This window comes from Aythya fuligula, chromosome 2 (assembly GCF_009819795.1).
Source record: "Aythya fuligula isolate bAytFul2 chromosome 2, bAytFul2.pri, whole genome shotgun sequence".
Classification (NCBI taxonomy): domain Eukaryota; kingdom Metazoa; phylum Chordata; class Aves; order Anseriformes; family Anatidae; genus Aythya; species Aythya fuligula.
In genome coordinates this window covers 145,838,132-145,862,034 of record NC_045560.1, presented here as the reverse complement: position 1 = coordinate 145,862,034, position 23,903 = coordinate 145,838,132, and the positions used below count along the sequence as shown (strand labels likewise).

Genomic DNA, 23,903 nt, shown 5'->3' with positions numbered 1-23,903 from the left:
TCTTTTTCAGGCCTCTTACAGTTGCACTTTCACCAAAAAAAATCAATGAAAACATTTTAGGTGCCTGCATGTGCATGGTGCGTGCACGTGAAGGAAGGCAGGGTGCTGGAAGCATCGCAGCCCGTGACCCTGTGGTGGGGCTGGGGGCTGCACAAATCCCCAGCAAAATGGTGCTTTCTGCTGCAGGGGGTGAATGCCTCCGTGTGTAGGTTAGGCAAGAGCAGATGGTTACAAAGAGGCAGCTGAGGGAGCATAAGGAGGGAAACGTCGTCTCTTCAGGCTTCTATTGTCCTGTGAAAGCTATCAGTGTGAAATTTGTGTGCTTTTCCGTTAGAGCAGTGTGAAAAGGAGCAGCGACTGCAGGATGTATTAGCAAACAAGTAGTAAAGAGACGTGGCAGTACTCTAGAAATAAGTGGGATGCCTGATGCTATAGGCACATGTAGGCACAGACGCATTGTTTAAAAGAACTTCTCTTCGGGGAAAAAGAAACACAGATAAAGAGATGGAGCGGCTTTTAGAGGAAAAAAGCAATTCCATGCAGCGTGCAGATGCATAATGTACTTACACTGCCTGTTCTGCTCGCCTTGTTCTGAAGCTGCTCCACAAAGCCATCCAAAACCGCTGCTTTCACTTTGAAGCTACTCTAAGGGCTTCCCGGAGATTGCTTTAAAAATAAATCAGTATTTTAATGACACAGCTGCCTTGGTGGAGAAGAAAAAGTATAGAATTGTCCTTTAAAGAAAATAATAGAATACTGATTAGAGGGATTACAAAATGTATTATAGAACCAATTTAGCATTTAAAATAGGAAAGCAGTTTAATGCCTCACTGCTGGCACTGTGAGTTCTGCAAATAGTGCATCTCATCTGAGTTATAACAATAATTTCATTAATCTGCCACATGTGTTTTCTGGACACTTGTGACAAAACTGATTAGCAGTCGCTGTAGTCCACCTTTCTCTCTACAAGTGTTTTTTTTTTTTTTCTTTACCATTTTGAAAAAATGACATAATTGCTTAGCACTGCAAGTGAAATGTGTCACAATCACAAAAGGGGTGTGTGAGCATAATAGCCCCGATAGTGTCTGAAGGGCATTTCTTGTGTTATCAACTTGTCAAGCTTTCACTCAGTGCAGAGGTGTGCGAAGGAAGGAAGTGATTTCATTAAGGGTCTGGAAAAGGATGGCTGGGGGCGGAATGGAGTCCGTCTTTCCCTCGGTTACAATGAGTGGAATTGAGCTTGTTGATGATGAGGGCAACTTAATTTAAGTGTCTGCGTGTAACCCAGGTATCTAAACTCCTATTATTTTTTTGCTGGAGATCTAGTCAACGTACTCAGAAGAGCATAGAGAGGGTTTAGATTTGACCTGAAGTGAGCACTGCTTAGCAGAGTCTGCCTACACTTCATGGACTACATTGATGTGAATTTAGGTATCCTAATTTCAGAATGAACTCTGTGCTCAACCTTACTAGCTAACGAGCCTTTGTTTGATACTGAAATGGTTACTAATGTCTAATGGAGGTGAAATGTGTTAGAAGACCATGTTTCAGAAATTGGGTTTATCTCAAAAATCATACGTTTACACTTAGGGTAAACTAGACACATGAATGCAGCTGTGTTCAATATGATCTTCTAGCAAGCAAATGCTGCCTAATCTGGAACGAGTCTGTCCTTTGGATTAAAAGGAAAAGATTGGAGTGTGTATTCCCCCACCCACCCACTTTCTTTTAATAGGTCTTGGACTTCAGAAATCTGTTACTCTTCTCTAGAAGTGAAATTCCTGATGTGTGGATCAGCTTTTCCAGCTGTAGAAAGAAGATAATTAGGATGAGTTAAAACAGACTTGGAATAAACTTGCTACCAATCTTTTCTTGTACATGTGTAACATTGGTTCTCCAAACGCTTTGCCATGTGTGCCTGAAACCTGGAAAACATTGACTTGGGCAGGATGCTCCAGAATAATAAATGCTGTGGTGCATTTTCTGCATGTTCTCATTCTCCTCCGTGGAATAGATTCACCAGCTGGTGGGTAATGGTGAAGGCCTCCTCTGGTGCTTTGTCTGCTGTACACCCAATTAAAAGAGGGGTTGACGTAGGACACTGTTCCACCACAGTTTCCAAAAAGCACAGTGGGGTTTGGTATATGCTGCCTTCTGCAAGCCTTAATTAATTTTTGATGGATGGTGTAGATGGGATTTTCCATTTTTGTAAGGACTTTACTTTGGGGAGGATTTTGGAGAACTTTAATGCTTCTTGCGTCTTGCCTATGATTCTGATTGGAAGTATTTGGTGGCTGGGAACTTACTAGCATGTGCATGGTGTTTGGTGCTGAGGGAAACCTTGTCTCATTCAGGGCCTTTAGGCATTGTAAAAATGCTGACAATAACACCTGAAATCGAGGAGGCTTTCTAGTATGCTTTGATTTCACATTTTGCAAATAGTTTTTTGGCTGTTTCTGAATGTAGATGGCAGTCAGAAGAGTTTCTGGTTTATCTCTACTCCATGGCCAGCTTCAGATTACTGTGTAGCTGTTGTGCCAGTGCAGGCAGCTGAAAGATAACTTCCAAATGTCCAAGATGACATCTTCTGTGATGCTTTGTATTATCAGTGAAGCAAGCAGAAGGTAAGGAGAACATCATGTTTAATGAGAGACAATTCTTCCCTTTCTCCCTGTAATTTTTTTGACCAACTGATTAGTAAGTAGCATGGGGTTCCTATGACTGATTAAGAGTGATGTAGCCCTCACTCTTGCTTTGCCTGAAATGGGAGATGCTGATGCTGGTTCTTGTGGTGCATCACTACCAGAGCCCACCTATGCCTGCTTACATCTGAATAACCAGCAGGATCTGCTCAGGGCTTCCTAGCAGTCTGACTGTGAGTTTGCAGCAAAAGCAAAAGCTCAGCATGGTTTTTGGGAGACTTCTATGCCCGTTTTATATCTCACAGCAGCTAACAGGTGTGATCTTTCTCCTTGCAACCTCAAGAGCTCTGCCAGCAGAAGCAGCAGCAGCAAAATACTGGGGAGAGGGAGCAAGGCTGCTGCGTTGGGTAGTAGCACGCTGTTAAATTGACCATTTTTCACAAGAAAAACGTTGTGTTTCCAGCTTGCCTAGAGGTTAGCCACGCAGCAGTCATCAACACGTTCTGAAGTAAGAATTCCTCTGTCTCCTTTACCCCCTAATTCCTCACCCAGGGTTCATGGACATTGTTGGTAGGGACTGTTCTCAGAAGATACAGTTGGTAGAGTGAATATTTCTAATTTTATCAAATGTCTAGGAATGAATAATGTTGTGATGCATCAAGCTGTGACTCTAGGGTTAAATGTGCCCTTGACGTGCATATCTAGAAGTAGAAAACCTTCAGCTCTGAACAAGGTAGAGTTACTGCTCATCTCAAGGCCTTTTTTTCCTACTCTTTACATACAGCATCTTGTAAGTGGGTTTTATGTTCTGCCTATTTCCCTTTTTCTCCAATGTCTGTAAGTGCATCCATCAACTACTGATGACTTTGCTGACCTAGACACCCTCTACTTTTTTGCCTTTTTTCCCTTGCTTTAAACAAAAGCATGATAATAGAGTCTGTATCTAATGGTTTTGGAATCACTATTAATTCATCTTTCATTCAAGGCTGATTGCTTTCAATCTTAGCAGTACGCTTTAGATTGCCAAGGATTTTCTGAATGTTTTCATTATGAAAAAGTAGATGTGACTGAACTTCAGCATACCTTTGCTGATACACCGTCCTTTCTTTAAATACAGCTTGTATCTAAATTTGAAGATTATTTTAACTAATTGCTGTCCTTGCTGATTAAGTAGAAAAACATTTTCTGGTACAATTTCCATCATGATTAACATCTTCTCCTTCAGACGTGACTGTCTCGAACATTTTTCTCCTGGTGACTCAGACATTTTGCTCTTCTTTTGGTTTGTCTTGAAGAAAAAAATAATTTTATTGTCAATATTTCATCTTTAGATGTGATTGGTGATACTCATAGACCCAGTGAGGAAAACTGTGACTGTTACTCCATGTAGTAAAGTTTCCCAAAACTTTTACTGCTGATTGTAGAAGAAGATTCTGAAAATGAAGTGCTTGTTAAGGTTCATGCTTACTCAACTGTCACTGCTGTTTTCTTTTTCTGTATGGAAGGCTACTTCATGGCTTGCAAACTATAGCTAGTTGTTTGTACTAACTAGTAGCTGAGTGATTATTTGGAAAAAGGGATTTTGGCCTAAGAATTATCAGTGTTGTTTTTCTTAGCTGTTATTTAATTTTCTCTTGATATCTGGCAAAATAACTTTGGTAGTTGAAGCATTTCATTTTTAAACAGTATTTCTGAAGGGGAGAAAAACAAAGAACAGTGCCAAATGAGGTGCTCAGATCAGTGTTCAGCATGGTGATAAAATCTCAAATTCAGATGAAATTCAGTTACTCGTGTGTGTCCATTGGAATATGTTGCCTGTTTTGCTGGAAGGGAGACAGTAAAAGACATTAACTTTTTTTTTTTCCCTGTTAACTTTTTCTCCCCACATTGGTTTCCAGGTTGCAAAGGACACAAAAATGCTGATAAAATCCAGAAAGAATAATAGCAGAGAAGGCAGTTGCATTAACTTTTGATTCCACAAAGAACACTGTAAAATGCAGTCAGGTTAAATGAATAGGCCTGACACTTGGTGGGGTAAAAAAAACAATACAGAGCGCATCTTATTGTGCTATAAAATAGTTTACACAAACTGCAAGTGATGCTAAAAACTGAAAATAAAATGAGAGGATAGAACTGGGCTTGAAAATAAGATCAGCACTTCTATACGTGGCGTGATGATGGCAAATGAGGCTAAGTCGTTGCTGATGAGATTTTTATTCAGCTCTCTTTTCTGCATGATCATCTTCATCTTCCTCCCTAACACACTCTCCCATGGTTAAGCTTTTGTTCTGGGTTTGTGGATTTTGTTTGTGTTTTTAATTCGTTTTTTTTTTTTTCTTCTTTTTCCTTTTTTTTTTTTCCATTGACAAACCTGGTACACTTCAGGTTCTTACAGAGCTTTGTATCAGGGCATCTCTGAGGAAGCACCTCACCAGCTTTACCAAATTCTTTAGTTTGTCCTGATGAATAAGAGATGAGAATTGGATGCTGCTTCGGTGAAACAGGTGCAAAATTTTTTTGTTCAGAGAAGTGTAGCTGCTGTCTAATTCCAGAGCTATAATTATATGAGAAGTAGAGTGGGGAGCAGTGAAATTACCCATCTCATCACCTGGGAGATCTCAAAGGGTCAAAATAAAAAGCTGAGGAAGGCACAGGTTATAGGGATAGTAGGTAGATGAAGGAGATCAGGTAAAGATCACAGGCAGTAAAAGGGAATTGGACTGCAAAAGATGAAATAAAGTGTAATGGGAGAAAAAAATCTAGAGCAGAGAAAGGTTAAAAGGAAACAAAAAAAAAAAAGAAAATTGTTGCTTCTGCATGCAAATAATCTAGAAAACTCAAGCTTCAGTGCTGACCCCAGCAAGCAGGGCTATAAATCATGGTGGAATTTGGAACTTCCCTTCCTATTAGAAAATTACTCTCGTAATGTTATTAATGGGTATTAATTTGCTACATAGAGGAGCAGATTGACTATAACATCTCTGTTAGCAAAATGGATCAGGTGTTTCTCTTTCAATCCTGTTCTAAACAGATTGACAAGATTTATTGTATAAAAACAGTAAATTGAATGTTTTGCAGTGACTCCTCAGCAATAATAAATTTTAATCATTATGGAAATTAAATAATCTCAGTATGGCAGGCCAGAGAAATGAGCTGACAGGAACATCGTGCGGTTCAACAAAAGCAAATGCTGAGACCTGTACCTGGAGAGGAGAAATCTCATGTACTAGTAGCTGCTGGAAGCCAGATGGCTGGAAGTGATGTTTGCAGAAAAGGTATTGGGGATCATGGTAGGCACTGTCCCTGGGGGTGTTCAAGGAAAGGTTGGACATGGTGCTCAGGGACGTGGGTTAGTAGGTGACATTGGTGGTAGGGGGGTGGTTGGACCAGATGATCTTGGAAGGCTTTTCCAACCTGAATGACTCTGTGTTACACTGATGAGAGGCTAGAGGCTGAGCCGGGAAATGTCACATGGAACACGTGGAACAAGGTAGATAAGGCTGCAATTTGCAAGGTCCTGCAGTTCTGCCACCTAACCTAACCCATAAAAGTGGCCTAAATGAAAGCTGGAGAGGAACTCTATCAGGGAGTGTAGTGATAGAATGAGGAATAAAGGCTTTGAACAAATGGAGGGGAGATTTAGATTAGATGTAATGTGAAGAAATTCTTCACTCAGAGCACAAAGCGCACATGGGAATTAGGGCTTAAGGTGCACCTTGCTTCTGTTCTTTTTCATAAATTAATTTTAATTACCTAAAAACCAGTGTTAAAAATAAACCCAGGGCACAGGATGGGAGGTGCAGGGCAGACCCTGTGGCCAAGGGGCAGCCTTTCTCTCTGGCAAGCCAAATGGCCCGGGGGAGCCAGCCCCAGAAAAGGGGCCCTCACAGCCCCAACCCTCCTCCTCCTTTGCTGAGCTTCTGGGCACCCTGATGGCCAACTTGTGTGGTGGGAAGATGACTAGAAAGAGCAAGGCGAGCGGCAGGCCTCTTGATGTGAGGACAGCCATGCAGTCCGAGGAAGCACCGAGCAGGAATGCACCTAACGCAAAGAAGTGTCATGGGCAGAGGGATACAGCCTCTGTGGCACTGCAGTGACACGGGGAACAGGCCATCCCCTTGACCATACAGCCACAGGGGGCATGGGCCTAACCACTGGCGTGGTGGTGGTGTAGAGTGAAGGCAGGAGCACCAGGCAGACAGCCATGGGGAGCAGAGGCATGCCAGTCGTCCAGAACGGAGCATGGGACCAAGCCAGGGCCATAAAACAGATGGCAGCATTGAACCTGTGCATGGAAATCAGCCCAACAGTGGTGTGCGACCTAGGGTTGGAACTGGACGACCTCCTGGTTCATCACTCTGGCCTGAAAACATTCCAGACAGAAGGCATCTTGTTTGGGCAGTCCCAGGCAAGGACTGGCCTGTCCTGCTGCCAAACACCATGGAGTCCATGGAGCTGGATCCATGAGATGTGCAGGAGCCGATGGAAGTGGATCCACCTCGGCCAGAGCAGACCTGGGGCTACCCTGGCATGTCTTTGCTACCTACCAGCGTTGCAGCAGTGCCCGGCGAGCTCCCTACTCGTTGCTCAGGCTCCATCCCAAGCATTAGCTTGGAGCCACCAAACACCATGGATGTCCCGCCGGCTCACCTGCAAGATGTCCCGGCAATAAACAACTCTTGCCGATTCTCAGGGGTTGTGTGAGTGCTTCTTTCCCATCCCCCAGCCCTTGTTTGTGAGGTGGCATCCCTTCTGCACAGAGCCTGGAGGAACAGCACGAGAGAGGACCCAGCTTCCTTTGGGCTGCTGCGCTGGGGTGACAGGAGGAGTCCCTGAGGGCCACCATGCACCTTTAACATTTGTGAAAACAGACTGAGGGGTGAAAATAGTAATGTAACCAATTATAGGTGGCTAATTTCTTATATTTGGAATGAGTTTCTATATCTGAGTAATTGGTAATGACAAACGTGGAGAAGGCTCAGGTAATCAACAACTACTTTGCCTCTGTCTGCACTGGTAGACAGGCTTCTCAAGTTTTTAATTTCCCTGAACCCATAGATAGAGGCTGGGGGATCAAAGTCCCACCCACTGTAAGTGAAGAGCAGGTTTGAGACCACCTGATGAATCCAAGCAGGTACAAGTCTATGGGACCTGATGACATGAATCCCAAGGTCCTGAGGGAATTGGCTGATGGAGTTGCCAAGCCTCTCTCCATCATAGTTGAAAAGTCTTGTCATTTGGGCGATGACCCTGGTGAGTGGAAAAATGGAAGCGTCATGCCCCTGCTCTTCAACAATTAAAGAATTGAACAAAGAGCAGTACTCTTCAACAATTAAAGCAATTAGGAGACATTTCTTCTCAGAAAGAGAAAGTCATTGGAACGGGTTGTGCAGGGAGGTTGTGGAGTCACCGTTCCTGGGGGTGTTCAAGGAAAGGTTGGACGTGGTGCTTAGGGACATGGTTTAGTGGGTGACATTAGTAGTAAGGGGATGGTTGGACCAGATGATCTTGGAGGGCTTTTCCAACCTTAATTTTTCTATGATTCTTTGACTCTTGCAATCTGGATGAAATATAAAAATGTAACTGAGCTTTAAATGCATTATTGATGTTTTAATCAGTAAAGTAATGCAAACTTTTTTTGAATATTTCTTTTCTACTTTCACTTTCAAGATTAATTATCAGAAGTGATTCTTATGTTTACTAGTGAAGGCCTTTATAACTTGGGAATTTTGACCATTTTGTTAGAAAAATTATTATCATTTACTTTTTTTCTATCCTTTTCCATAAATGTATGTAAGTAAATTTAGCTCCTACTATGCTGCAACACAAATAGTGCACAGGAACTGCAATAGTGTTGGCAAGTACTTTAAAGCAATGTGCCATAATAGCTCTATGCATTTCTACTGCATGTTATGCCTGAGATAAAAAATGATCAAGATGTTAAATAGCATTCCTAAAGTTTATTTGTGATTATACTAACTGAGAGTTGAATCAGAATCATTTGTGGATATCGGTAATAGTTTGTCTTGTAAAATAATAAAAAGTTGTAATACTTTTTCAAAGAAATAGAGGAGAAATAGGTTAAATGTGGAAGAAACCTTCACCTCCATATCATCTCCTCTGTAAGAATATGGGAAGATATTTTCATCTCATCAAGGAAACCTTGAAGCTTCCAGTAATCTTGAGGCTAGATGCCTCTCATCTAGGGACAGTCGGAAGGTAGTTGGCTTCAATGGAAAATTACTGTTGACTCAGGAGGTTTTGGAAACGTGTCCTCATAAGCAACCAGTAATAAAATGTTAATTTATAATCGTAAAATAGTAGTATTGCAGGTAGGTACTAGGTGAGAGTAGTTCAAAGTGGGAAACTTAAATGAGAAAGTGAAATGAGAGAAATGGAAAGAGAAAGGGGGGACTGATTGTTAAAAGCTGCTGCAGCTGCTCCTTGGAGCGTGTGGGCTGTCTCATGAGAGGTGAGCAGGAGAAGAGGTTAAACAGCACAGAAGAGACAAGGCAAGTGAGAGAGAAAATGTGAAAAGTACCATACGTTGCTAGGAGAAAGCTGAACTCCATAAAAGTTGCATTATCTGGAAGCCACATGCAGTGCCTTGCAAAACTGGGTCTGTCAAAATGCTGCCTGTCAGTAGATGGTGCTCTTTATATCAGCTATTTACTCATGCTCCTTACGCTTGGCTGTGTTTTCATGTAAAAGGTCTGGTAACATTCCTTAACAGTTCATTTCTCTGAATTCTGATGTCTAGGAGATTAGAAAACTCGGAGGCTTTGGCAGGACTGCCAAAAAAAAAAAAAAAAAAAAAAAAAAAAAAAAAAAAAAAGGTGTTGACTAGATTCCTTTGAAACATCTTCCATCCTTGAATTTTTTTCAACTTTTTTTGCTTGAGAACATGCGTTGTTTTCAACTTCAACAAACTCAGAAGCTTTCAGCATGAAAACCTTGAACAAAAATTGTGGATTGGAGGGTGTTTAAGAGTAGAATTCAGTTACATATCTGACCTGAGAGACACTGCGACAACGTGATCTAGAATAAAGCTGCAGAGCAGATTGGGCAAGTCATCTGCAGACCTAAAGTTCCCTTTTGCATACCAACTTTTCAGCTTTACCTGCTGTTTCTGGATAGATAGCAACTAGCATATTTTAAAATCTAAGGCTTCTTAGAAATGACTTAAATGAATCAATGCAATTGTGAGTTTTACCTCGAGTCATTTATTCATCCGTAGTTGGATTGATATAAAAAGCTGCATAAAAATGAAGATTTCCTTATTAATGTGATTGAAGTATTATTGGACCTGCCTGCGTTTTTCATTATTCAGAAAATATGCCAGCTCTTGAGTATTAATTGTGTAAAAATACCGCTTGCTGAAGGCTGCTGTTGAGACTAAAGCCCTGATCAAAACAGCAGAACAGCATGGCAGACCTGATGTGGGATTTGAGATGCTTAAAGTTACTGGAGTCTTTAATCAGTCATCTGTGTATAGAACATCAGCTACTTAACCAAGGGGTAAGTTCTGACTTGTGAGCTGAATTTGCCCCTAGAGTGGATCTTGAGTTGTCCGCTGTTTGCTGCCTGACAGTATTGTTCTTCCTGCTCACAGAAAGTGAATGATTAGCGTGAATTATTTGTGTAATCTTAAACTGCAAGCAAATGACCCAAGAACGAGAAGTTGACTGAGTTCCTTTCAGAAATGTAATTAAAATATTTTTAGTTCTTACTCAGGGCCAGTTTGTTTTTCTAGCACACTGGTTTAGATGGCCCTTCACAGTTCTCTCCAGGAAGGCTGTATATTGTGTGCGCTCAGCACATCATAGCAGATAAATATTGTTCGTCTCAATGGTGAATTTACCTTCTCTGAGCCCTTTCACAACGTTCATCTCCTTAAGACCTGAATTCCTTACTTTGAGGTCAGGTGGACGTAGCATTTTGCAGCAGGTCTGTTTTTGTTGCTGTTGAAAATACCAACTTCATGTTTCTAGGGACATCTCTTAGTTGCCTTCCTTGGGAAAGGTGATGCTGGCACATTTGGGGCTAGATTTTCAAAGGTTACAAGGAGCCAAAGGCAAAATCTTCATGTAAGTGGCATGCTTCCCCTGCTTAACTGTCCTGTGGAGCCAGGATGCTCCTGGGAAAGACCCTTTTTCCCATGAATGGCTTGATCTATGAAATAGGTTTGGAGCATGGCAGTAATATTACCCTCCACCTTTATTTTTTTCCCTCGTCTTTTCTTGAATCTGATCTGCCAAATCCCACGTATGCGGGCTTTATAGCTCCAAATATCTGGGGTCATGAGCGGAAACAGTGATGCTGGCACATCCGTCTGCTTCCTTTTAAAATAAGGACAAGCTCCTGACCTTTGTTTTGCATCTGAGTTCATTTGCCTCTCTTCAAGGAGTGCTTCCTGTGAGTAAGAGGGGATGTCTCCCCTTGGTCTGGGTTGCCCTTTATGTGAGCGTGGGCTTTGTGCTCTGTGGCTTTGTCTGTGTTTTCTTGTTGGCTAACTTGGGCAGCTTCCTAGCCAGAGGGGCTGGCCTTCATGAATCTCAGTTTTGATGCTATATGCTTTCTCTAAGAAAGGGGATAGAAGGGCATTGTAAAGCTTAAGGTCTTTTTATGAATATAGGACTTCATAAGGAAGATAAGAGAATATAAGCATTTGCCTCATTAGGGAGACAACACTAGTTTTTCAAAAGTAATTAGCAGGAAATTAAATTGACGTCAGACGTGCCCTGCATGTTTGGAAAAATAGGTAGTGCATCTGCCTTCTAGATATTTGTTTAAGCAGAGAAAGCCATTGCGACCTTCTACACAGACATTGCGCCGCTATCACATGAATCAGATGGCTGAGGTGATCTGCTGCTTCTATCAACATTTCCCTTCCCTTCTCCTTCCTTTGCTGCAAGTGGAAACATCGCTGGGAAGGAAGAGGTTGACCTGTCAGCTGGGGCTTAGGGACCTTTTCTTATTAATAGTCATATACATGTCTGGCCTATAAAATTGTTCTGCTCAAAATGTGTTTGGCTCAAGACAATGTAGTTAAGAGTCAACTGGCAAAGATATCCAGAGAACTTTGATTGCTGTTGGGCTATAAAATACCTTGGCTGCTGCACTTGTCTTCTGCATATGAATGAGCCTACCCATAAAGACTGAAAGTTGGCATGGGAAGGTTATGCTGGTTCATACGGTACAAGCCTCTTAATTGGCACATCTGCTGGAAACAAAGGTGCCAAAAATGTGATTCACTCAGAAGGAGTAAATCTTTTAAGAAAGCAACCTGTCATTATTTTATAGGGATTAAGATCCTCTCAGGATGTTAAATGCTCACCTCGTACAAACGTACTGTTGTTGAGCTAATGACAGAACTAACCACACTACCTGCTAAGGCCAAAGTAACAATGTGGTTTATAGCTCTTCTCATCCAGAAATCCTGCTCTATAACTTCAGAATGAAAAAAGGAGTGACACATTCACCTCTGACATAAAGCAGCTATTAAAAAAACTTAAACAGTTACTTCTCAAACCCCAGGTTATGACATGTCAAGCATCTTCTCTGGAAACACTGTAATTAGAAATAGAAGGGTGTAGGTGTGGTCTGTGCTACCCAGATTTGCTGTCAGATTAACTCTACCAGTAAATCCCAAGAATAAAAATAATCTTCCAATATCGTTGATGAAAACACTCCCAGACAAAGGTACACTGCATTGGCAAAAGTAATATTATGCTATAGGTGTGTTGTTTTTGTTTTTTTTTTTTTTAAGTAGGTCACCAAAAAGCACAAATTTCTGACACTATTAGGTGACTGTTTCTGAGATTACACTTACCCTCTATTTGAACAACTTTTTGTAAGAATATTCTGAATATTTTGAAACATAAGGACATTTTAAAAATTATTTTTATAAATGAAAGGCATTGGGACTTCAGATACATTTATGTTTTGTTACTAGAGTTACATGAAATCTCTGGAAATACAGAGTGCTGCTCTGTACAACCTCCTTTTTCATGAAATAAAGACCTATTTGTATTAGAGTAGTATTTTTAGTAAAGGCATTAATTTTATAAGCCTTAGAAAATTCTCCCATTAAGCTACACTTCATAATTTTAAATTGTCACATTTCAGTTCATATCCGTGTTACTATGGGTAATGTGAATATGAAACAGGTATGTTTAAAAGTCATAGCCCTGTCTAGCTCTTAGCGTTTCAGAGCAGCCAGTTTTGTAATTCCCCTTGCTGACTATTGGTAATTCAGCTATTTTTTGAAAGAGTCCAATTAAGTTTGGACTGAAGAATTGCAGATAAGGCATTGCCTGACATACATGCTTCTGACAGAAGCATTCTTGTGATCTACAAAACAAATGCAAACTGACCAACCTCCTGTAATTCTTATGATGGAATTCACAAGTGTGAAGTCAAAATTTTGTGCTGTCTTTCAGATCTTTCCATGTTTAGCTCTCTTCTTGTGCTGTTTATTGTTCTGCAATTAAAGAGCAACAAGATTTCGGTGCATTATTGATAGTTTCGTGCAAATTAAACATTTCTGTAGCGTTTTGGCTGATGGATTTCCTTGCAGCTCCAGGCTGTATTTTTGATAAATTCTTTTACATCACTATCTTTAAATCTGTGAGAAATTCCAAGAAAATCAGTGGACCTACTTATATGCCTTGTCAGCAGTTCCATTAAAATAAATACAAGGAGTCTCAGTTTAGTTTGATCTTAAATTGTCTAGAATGTAACTTGCTGAGGTGCCAGGACTGATTTAAAAAAAAAAAAAAAAAAAAAGTGGGAATGGAGACTCCTTTGTAATTGTCACTTTTGTAATATAGGTAGCTTTGTGCTGGTGTTATTTTTTATTTTAATGTAGACCTGGAGAAAGTATTTTTGACAAATAGTGAATTTCCCCAGAAGTGGAATTGCAGTTTGCCTGGCAGCACTTCTGAGTTCAGGGCAAACTATTGGAAAAGGGAGGGGGGCTGCATTTCATTGCCGTCTTTAGTTATTAGGTAACTCCTGCTCACGTTCATGCTTTTGCCCGAATGGGTTTGAACTCAGTGCTTTCACCAAGATGGGGTACTCTTCTGTGCCTCCTGCCAGTCTGAGCGGAGGAGTATTCGGTGATGAAGACTCATGCCATAAATCTCCTTTGCGGTGGGTGTAGCATTTAGTTTTTAAGACAGGATAAAAGATGAGCCAGCCCACAAGTTGTGTGTGCCATGTCAAGGGTGAGTGTCTCGAGTTTCTATTCTTGCTGTAGCGGATGGCTAAGTGCAATAACGAACATGTGCTTGTAATAAACTTTAGTTAATTACTTGATGTTGTTGTTAATACTGGGCTGTTAATTGAAATTAATTATGTTTCCTCTTTGACTCAAATACCAGGAGCAAGCAGGCTAGAGAAGTTTGAGGAGGAGCCTTTTATCTTCATAGCTGCACAAGGCATGCTAGTAGGGTACCTGCTGTGTGGACAGAAATGGTCTGTTCTCCAGATCTGTGCAGGATCCAGAGTAGGTTTCTCTGTGGAAAAGCAGAAGGGCTTGTACTTACTTTATGAAGACTGTCATCTGTGATGCAAGATGCTGATGGCTAGAGCCCCGACTGTGAGTGGGGAATAGGTGAATTTGAATTATCTCAGGTAGCAGAAAGAGAATCAAATACACATCAGTGAAGAGGTATTGAACAACTGGTGTGTTTTGTGAGGTTAAAATCCCTATCTTGACAGAGCAACTCTCCTTTTCTGATTTTCTCTGCAAATATCCAAAAGCAAGTATGTATTTTTGGACTGAAAGGAATCTTCTCTACCGAGTGAAATTAATCTTTAGTTTGGCAAGATAAAAATGCACAGTGTTTTTAGATGAAGTGAATTTTAAAACATTGCACACACGCTTAATTTAAATTTAGCTGTCAGCCCCCCAAATTGATTGTCCTCCTGGTCCTGCTTGTGATTTTATTTTAAGCATTTTTGGTCTGCCACAGTAGCGGTTTTCAGGATTCTGATAGCAATCAGAATAGTGTCGGGCAAATTTCTTGATGACGTTGAGGAGTGCTCCGTCTTCACCTTTTTCATCCTGACACTTCAGTTCTTCAGAGTCTGTTGATAATGCTACAACAATTTATCTCAACACAAGCATATGCCAGTCGTGATTCTTGCTTTCAGAGTGCAATATCTCTGCAATGAAAGAGAATACTCTTACAGAAAATGTATCACCTTATTTATTCTCGCTTGTTGTTTCAATACTGTATTTATCCCTATCAGGATAATGCCCAGTGATAGTTTATTTGGCAGCACAGTTCATTCTTTCCTGTTGATAGATACACTTGTGACATCCTTAAGATAGAGTTAACTTCCCTCTAACATGTTGTTACTTTCCAGACCGATCTCATTATTTCTCATAATTTGTTTCCTTTTTCTGTTGGTAGTGCACTGAAGCTTGTAGTACAGGTACAGAAGGTAATGGATAGGGTTGACCCAGCTGTTGCTTGAAAGGTAGATAAAACACCTGTCTCCTGGTTCATCAGTCTGCTCAAGAGCTGGTGGTGCATTGATTTGGGACCCTAGGGGAGCAGTTTCCCCTTGTGCAGAGCTGGCTTTAAGCACTGCTGGTGCAGTCCCTGTTTGGGGGCAGCAATCCCCAGCAGTCTGATGGAGGCAACAAAAAGAAGCCAGTGGTTGACTTTGCCCTTGGGATTGTGGAAAGACAAAGTATGGGGAGCGGGAGACACCACTGATAGCATAGAAGGGAGGTCCTGGTAGAAGTACATGTGTTCCTTCGTACCTCACCTTTTCCTCTTGGAAGCAGGAGGATGGGAGTAGCAGATCAACTTTTGAGGGCCTTATCCACTTCTCCTACATCTTGGAGGGTTTCCCCACCTATTGTCAGCGTTTTTCGTTGCTGTGACACAGCATCTGGGAGTGTGAGGAGTGAGAGGCAGCCCTGCAGCCCCTCAGGTGAGTGCAGCAGGAGGGCAGGAGGTGCTCCAGGCAGACAGCAGCAGTTCCCCTGCGGCCTGTGGAGAGGCCCCTGGTGGAGCAGGCTGTCCCCCTGCAGCCCATGGGTCCCACATGGAGCAGATCTCCACGCTGCAGCCCCACCATGGGTGGAGGAGCCCCCGGTGCAGCAGGTGGATGTGGCCTGGAGGAGGCTGCGGCCCATGGAGAGCCCCCGCAGGAGCAGGCCCCGGGCCGGAGCTGCAGCCCATGGAGAGGAGCCCACGCAGGAGTAGGGGGTCTGGGGGGAGCTGCCGGCACCCGTGGGGGACCCGTGCTGGAGCAGTTTGCTCCTGGGGGATGGACCCCGTGGGACGGAGCCGTGTCGGAGCAGTTCTTCAAGAGTACCTGCAGCTGCTAGTGGCATGCTTTTGAGCATCAGGCTGCATCAATAGATGTGAGTTCCTTGGGAACTGCACAGCCTCCAAGTCAAAGCTCTTGCCATCATTATAAGACTGCCTCTGCCATGCTCTGGTGGTCACAAGTTAGGCTAGCCAGTGCCTTACTATATGGAGTAAGCAAGTTTGGTACAGGTCTCCAAATGTGAGAGACAGGCTTGCAACTCAAAGAATGCCTGGTGCTGGCTGACCACACTTCCAGAAAATCTGGGAGACTTCATAGGTCTGTCATGTGTGTCTTATTCAAAGTGGACGTTGTTTGTTGGTGTATGACTGGAATAATAGTTGCTGTAGTCTGTCTACTTTAATCCTCCTGGGGTGGCATTAGCAATGGTTTAATTCATGGTTAAAGCAAAAGTTGGTGCAAAGTAGGTCTTTCAACTAAATAGTTTTTTTTAAATATGTTTTATTTACTGTACTGACTTTGATTGCTTTTCTACAGTTACTTAAGTAAGAAATTACAGTGTAACTCAGAATTTCTGATCCAATTAGTTTTAAACGTTCTTTTTTATCAGTATAAAAGGGAAGGCATATTACAATATTTTCCTTTGTTTCTTTATAAGTAAAGAAACACATTTTCTTTGGTTTGTTGTTTTCATCTCTTCTAAGTATTAAAATTCTAAATAACACAGACAAGAACCTAGCACAATGGAGGTTTCAGCGTTTTATGGATTGTCTGCTTATTACTGTTATTTTCTTTGGTCTTTGCTAGAAAAATCAGTAAGTATGATTATCTGAGAAGGTATATTTCTAAACTAAAATGTTTCCTTCCAACGTTCTTCAATATTTTAAGATAACATATAAAAATATATTCATAACCCTTGCTCATTTCATCACAGCTTTTATGTTAGCCGTTGGTACTGAATTTTACATGGACGGTTTAATATTAGAGAAGTAATTTGGAATATATGAAAAAGATTCTTATTTTCTTGGATTTTGAAATACAGCCCAAGCGTATTTTAAAAAATCACAATTTTGAAAGTCTCCTGGACATAGCTGCTCCTGCGTCTTTGTGCCATAAACTCTGAAGATGATACCATTAGTCTTGCTTCCTCAACAGCCTGAAAGATTTGACAATAACTGAAATAGCAGCTTTTTTTAGAGCTGTGAAGTTTAAGTTCACTGCTATATATACGTATATATATTGAATAGAAATAAAATTTCATTTATCTAATTTTGAAATATTTCATAGTTTGCTTGCAGAGGGTGTTTATTTTGATTTAACAAATACTTCATTCTCGGCATCCTGCATGACGTGATCCCTTTTCTTTCCCCCCGTTCTCTCTGATCACAAACACATCTGTGTGTTTTCAGATGCATTTCTGTGTTTCCTGCCCCAGCGGACTCTGCATTATATGGGGGTGACAGCCACCCATCTTGCCCCCTGTTAGATGGAAGTGACCGTGTTCTTTCCTTTGCTCTTCCCATGCCATCCCTCACAGCTAATGGCCTCCTTTTCTCTCGAAGTTAATGAGTTAATGAAATGGTTCAATACGGAGTGGCTGTATTTGGTGTGAAAATTTCCCCATTCCTGAAGTGCAGCTGGCAGTGCTCAGTGTGCTGCTCAGAGAAGGTCCCTGCAGCCTTGCCTTGCTTCTGTCCTTTGGCCAATGCAGCCCTAACAAGATTGCTGCTGCTTTGACTTCTTTTGGTTAAAACGTAAACTGCAGAGCAGGGAATGAATGGTAATGTCAGAAGTTGTGAAGTCTGACTTCAGATAAATGTGTGTAAAGAAGCATTGACTTTGCAGATAGGTCAGAATTAGTATGTTGATAAATTGGATGTTGCAAATGGTATCATGCTACATTCTTCCAGCAGACCTGCAGTCTTGTTTGAATGAGGACCCTGATCCCAGATTGCCTGGATTTTGTAATACAAACACACTCATAAATGCCAAACCAAAAATATATGGTTTTGGGAAAGCTCTTTACAATAAATTGGAATATTGTATGGAAAGTGTTTTTAACAATAAGATTGAATCCTCTTTCACTCAAAAATATGAGAGCCTTTCTTTCTGTTCCACCATAAAATATGATAGAGACAAAGAAATTCTGGTGAATAAATCAACCTTGGAAACTGGAAGACTTGGTAAACTGCCCCTGTAAGAGGTAACATATATGTCGCTGCTTAGGAAGAACAGGAGTTGGCTGCTAATGCTATTCTGAACACTGAAATACACTCTAATAATGCACTGCATATAACTTTGATTTATCTATTTATTCTTGAGTTGTTGATTTTAGGTACTATATTCTCTGTATTGTGGAACAAAAAGCATAAAATTGTAATGTATTAAATATGCTGATTCTTTTTTTTCTCTTGGGACAGTCATTTTTATAGTCAGAGGTACACACAACAACAACTGTGTTTAGGCAATTTAAAAGAAAGACTTTGACACCAAATCCCAAAGAAACAGGTTTTCCTTCAAATATATCAGACAAGACCTGAATACTGAGAACTTCTGTGCTCATTAGACCTGTATGTGGCCCAAGCCAGATTGGCATAGTGTTCTGCAGGATTAAGACTATTAAAATGTTGCCAGTAAAGGGCAATTTTAGGATTAATTTGTTAGGAAAATGGAAGGCTAGGCCAAGGTTTTATATTTTATCAGTTTGGGCTTATTATTTGACCGAGCTGATAAACAGAAATAAAATAAAACATAATGTGTTTTCCAGCTGTCTAGATAGTTTGTATATAGTTAGTGGCAGGGGACTCATTTTGCAGCTATGTTTATGGTGAGGGTCATTTTCCTTGGCGTACTGGGAATTTTTTAGTGCAAGATCTAGCTTTAGAACAGGAAAGGAACTAACAAATGAGTTCTGTGGGAGGGAAGTATATTTTTAATAACCTTACATCTAGAGCATCTGGTTGGGAAATGTTTTGGGTATGATGTTCCAAAAATGAAAGTACCTACAATATACTGTTTATAACCATTGCTTTAAAACACCTACATTCCTCTAACTCAGCAAGTCCATACAAATTAGAAAATTAAACATAATGCTTGATGGTGCCAATATAATAAGAATATCCTCTTAGGGCTGGTTATAAGTTTAAGTCGGTAGTGTTTCAATCATAATTCTGAACACTGGACAGTAAAGGATTAATATACGAGTCTGGGCAGTGATCTGTATGTTGCATGGCATAATAGCCACATTTGGAGGCATCTTTCACTTCTACAGGCACAGAAGGAAGTATTAAATTTGTACCCTAACTGCTGATAAACTTGTTCTTCAGATATCTAACATAACAGTGTTTAAAGCTCATAAGAGGAGCATAGCTACTGAACTGAAAGCAGCATCCTCTTAGTCAAAACCAACTTTGTCACTATTTGTGTAATTTCTGCTAGGAATAAATAGTTTATAAGTCTATAGCCAGCTGTATATATTTGCAAATATTTGTAATTTAAGGATTTTTATGATGTACAAGAAAAACCATTAACAATTTATTTTTCAAGAGCTGACAGATTCTCTCATCTTCAGAAATTCTAATGCTCGAGAAGTATCTTTAAATTTAAGCAGCAGCTTGTACAAAGATATACATGCTAAAGTCTAGATTCTGTTGTTGGGGAATTTCCACGGAATTGGAGAGATTACTCCTATTATATGGCTATTTTTACTTGTATTTTTCTTTGATGTATTTGAGAATGAAATGCATTACCTATATATCTGTAATAAAAGTCAGCTAACCAACACTATAATATTGGGCTCTTCATTGAAATTCAGCTTCTTTAGTCTTCGTAGATGCAGAAGGAACAGTTACTGGGCACTTGCTTTTTTTACAGAGGCCATCCCTTCTCGAGATGTCTGCAGTGTCCAGAGCATTTTTCTATACGTGTGTGAGACAGACGTGCTTCCCAGAAGGGTTAGTGGTAAAGCAAGCACTGTCCTGGTTATAGTGCATCATAAACAGCTCTGGATTTCTCTTTGTGGACGCAAGTCTGTCAATCAGACTTCTACCCGCTGTAGCTTGGTGGGTGACAGCACAAGATGAGAATCAATTATTTGGGGTGGGTTTGCATTAATGGATTACCTCTAAATGCAGGTGATGTATATTAATGTGTTTGAAACAGGATTCGTATTTCTGGTGAGTGTATTTTTGTTTGAAACAAAAAAAGGCTGAGATAAGGGATGGGAATTGTATTGCATATTCAACAATATTTTTTCTGATATTTATTTAGGCTATGAAAAGAGAGAGGCAAAATTGGACATGAGAAATTCAAGACATGTTTGCCTGTCAGAATTTTAGCTCTGCCGTATTCCCCGGACCTTAGTTGATATCTTTGCGTGATGTCCTTTACGGACTTAATAAGACATGCAAAGCACTAGCTTAAAACAGCTGTTGTCCTTTGGGCTTCTAGTAATGAAAAAATTCAAAGCAACTTTGAAAACAGCTGTCTGACAAAATACATCTGCCTAAATGCTGGAAGAAGACCAGGCTGGCAACATCGAGAAAATCTACCCTAAGTCCTAATGGAGAAGAACGGTTGAGGTGATATTCTCTTTCACCTCAAATTTGCACAGAAAAACTTGTCTTGAACCTTCCACAACACCCAGGGAGCTGGAGGGATCAGTATTTTGCATGCACAGCAAGGGAACAAAGAGACTTTGAAACCAAGCATTTTTGTATGTTTTAAAAAAACTATCTGCAAAGGTGAATTGTTTGATTAAATGATACGTGACATTACATGTGAAAGTGCAGTTGACTTAGTTTATAGGTAGAACATTCATAAATCATTACTCTGTTTGTCCAGATAATCTGATACAACCTGGAACACAAACTCAGATCTCACTTGTGGATTTGAAGGCTTCAAAGGCTGCAACTATTGCCGTTTGTGTGCAGAGTTTCCCTTGCATTACAACTGGTTCAGGCTACTCTTTGATCTAAATAGCCTCAGATTTTAGCTGAGAAGCCTTATCTACTGGTGATGCTTCTTGATTGCTGGTGACCTGTGCTGATGTGACTAACTTGTCATGCTTTTTCCAGTGAGAGCTCAGGTTGTCTATGTCCCTTTTGTTATTGGAGTGCTGGAGGTGGGTGAGGAGGAGACTGTCTGTCTATATAGTAGTAAGAGAGCACCGAGATGTAGATTAAGGTAATTGAAAGTTGATAATTGGGAAATGGGGAGCAGCTATCCCATTCTGCCTTGTAATACTGACTGTAGTCATGTAGCTCCCTATAATTTTTCATATATATAAATTCAGTAACTTTCTTCTAGACTAGCCAGCCCTGCACCTGCTAGTTATAATGACTAGCCTTGCTGTGTGAGAAGAGCTGTAGTTTGGGAAAGGTCTGACCGAGGCTCTAACGTGCTTCAGCTGTGAAAAGTGAGAGCCCGAACCTAGCCCCGAGCAGGGATCAGTTGTTCAGGGTTGCTGGATTGCACTGGCTTTGAACTTTTCACAGGGCTGCAACCACTGTCTGTTGAACAGTAAGGAAGAAATTGTTCCCCAGGCCAGGACCTGAAGTTGAAGCTGGCTTTGTGTTAGGACTTTTCAGTTCTGTTATCTGTCAGTTGTCCATAATCTGGACCTTTTATGACAGTGGAAATCACACAGGCCTGATAAAGAGCAAAAACAGGCTTTTTTTTTTTTTTTTTTCAGTCTGTTTTTCATCTTGAAACTCACTGTATTTAAAAAAAAAAAAAAGTCTGGACCCTTCTTACACCAAATGTAGTATCGTTATTTTGAGCAAAATGTCACCTTGATATGTCTGTCTCAGAAGTGTTTGCAGATAACAGATTCTATACCCCTAATTGCACTCAGTAGTTCCAAACCAACTTCAAATACAAGACCATGACAAAACTTATGAAAAACTGTACCCTTGTAGGTTGCAATTGAGATGGAGAGCTACAGAGAGACAAAAGGAGCTCTCAGTGGAGCAGTGGAGTTGGAAGAGGACAGTCCTTAAAGTGATTCACAGAAACAATTAAACCTCTGTTTGTGGATATAAGGAATATGTACAAAAAAAAAAAAAAAGGATTATTGTAACGAAAATACATTTACTGTGTTTACTATGTTAATAGACAATAATGGGAAACTTAAGTACTGATTTTTTTTTTTCCTTTCAAAAAGTAGCGTTGACCTGTTAGCCATAAACGTTGGCTTTCTGGTGATTTTTGCAAAGCATGTGGAAGAATCTGATCCTTCATGATCAAAATCTTTTCAGAAAGAGTTTTAAACTGTTGCTCAAGGAAGACATGGCACAGTACATTTTTGTGATGCATGGAACATACATGCAGTGCATTACACTGTTAAAATACCTTTAATTTTGTGTAATAAATGCTATGATGCATTTGGGTAGTTGGGTCATGTGTAATGTGCTGGTGACTTGGATATCTGCCAGCAACAGCAGCTCCTGTCTAACATTTATTATTTTAATACTGTATATGGGATGTTAGCATAAAATTCCCAAAGCTAGTGTGTGCACTAAACATCATTCCTCTTTTTCATTCTGCTTTTCTAGTCCGGGACTGTGAAGCTGACCAAGCCTGTGGCATTATGGACCCAGCAGGATGTCTGCAAATGGCTGAAGAAACATTGCCCTAATCAGTATCAAATCTACAGTGAGTCATTCAAACAGCATGACATAACTGGTAAAGTATGCACTATCAGAAATATTTTACTTAGTTAAAATGTCATAAATTGTTTTACGTTGTTGGTAATAGATTGTGACTGTACACTGAGGGCTTTTTGTTGACTGAATGACTCAAGAGCTGCAAGATCTAGAGTGGGGGGACAATAACAGTGTCCACTGCCTGTGGTGAATAGCTGATTTTCCCCAGCTCTCTTAAATACTTATTTCAGATTATTCAAGGTTTAATATAATGAGAAGTTAGTCTGCATGTGCGTAAAGGCCACACCCTGTTCATTCCAAATCAAACCCCTAAACATTAAGAAACGCCTTACGAGGAAAAATATAAATGATTTTTTTTTTCATTGAGGTGTTCCACCTTAAGGAGTTCATATCTTTCTGGCCTTTTTTTTTAATTACATTTAGATTTGTTAATATGTAGGCTGGGAAGTGAGCCCAAGTGATCCCCACCCTAGGACTGAATCAGTTTCAACACAGAGTTTGTTTCTAATGCATATTTCGTTAACTTTGTTCAAGAAAATGTGCGATCAGAGGAGATTTTTACATCTTTTCCAGAACTTTGTGGTTGCTTAACTTAAAGTTAGTAGTTTTCTAGTATCAATCTGAACTATTATTTGCTGCTAGTGAAGCTGTTTTTTGCCCCAAGTCTGTAGCTGGAGTACACAGTCGTTCTTTTTCTTGTGTTTTTTTTCCTTTATTTGATAGAGGGCTTCCCACTTTCACATATTTTCTTTGGCTAGTCTAAAAAATACTTGTTTTGTCATAGTTTCTCCTCCAAATACCCGCAAGACCTCCAAATCCTCAACACTTGGTGTTTTGTCTGCAAACAATATATTAAAAAGCATCATTGTATTTTTATTTTCCTATTTACTTTAGAAGTTGATATTGATTTTTTCTATCTGCTTGACTTTTTAACTCCTTTTCAGTTTCTGGTAGTAGTATTTTACTTGGCCACTTTGAACTGACATCCATTTAGCTGAGTAACTGGATTAATACAAATACAAATGCAACTGGGGAGTTAAATAACATTTTTGCTTGTATCCCAGGAAGTAATTAGTCTGTAAAAAGTCTAATGCGGGACACTAATTTGTTCTCTGAAGTGGTAGTATACAAAACTTGGAAATGGCATTCAGCCAGTTAATATAAAGCAGCGATTTCAGTTCTACGTGCAAACCTCAGTCTAACAATAACGTATTGTTAACTCATACATGTTTTAATCTGTGTCTCTTTGTATATGTGCACTTGTGGTGTTTCATTTTTTCCATTAATTCTCATTCTTGTTATT

General features: G+C 40.3%; 1 protein-coding gene across 2 annotated transcripts in view; it reads left to right on the top strand.

The window, feature by feature from the left end:
- The window catches only part of SAMD12 (sterile alpha motif domain containing 12), a 170,630-nt gene that overhangs the window by 21,909 nt on the left and 124,818 nt on the right, over positions 1-23,903 (top strand). For both annotated transcript variants that reach the window (XM_032181718.1, XM_032181719.1), the window contains exon 3: positions 22,490-22,619. In XM_032181718.1, coding sequence (XP_032037609.1) covers positions 22,490-22,619 — 130 coding nt within the window. The remainder of the gene's footprint in view (positions 1-22,489; positions 22,620-23,903) is intronic.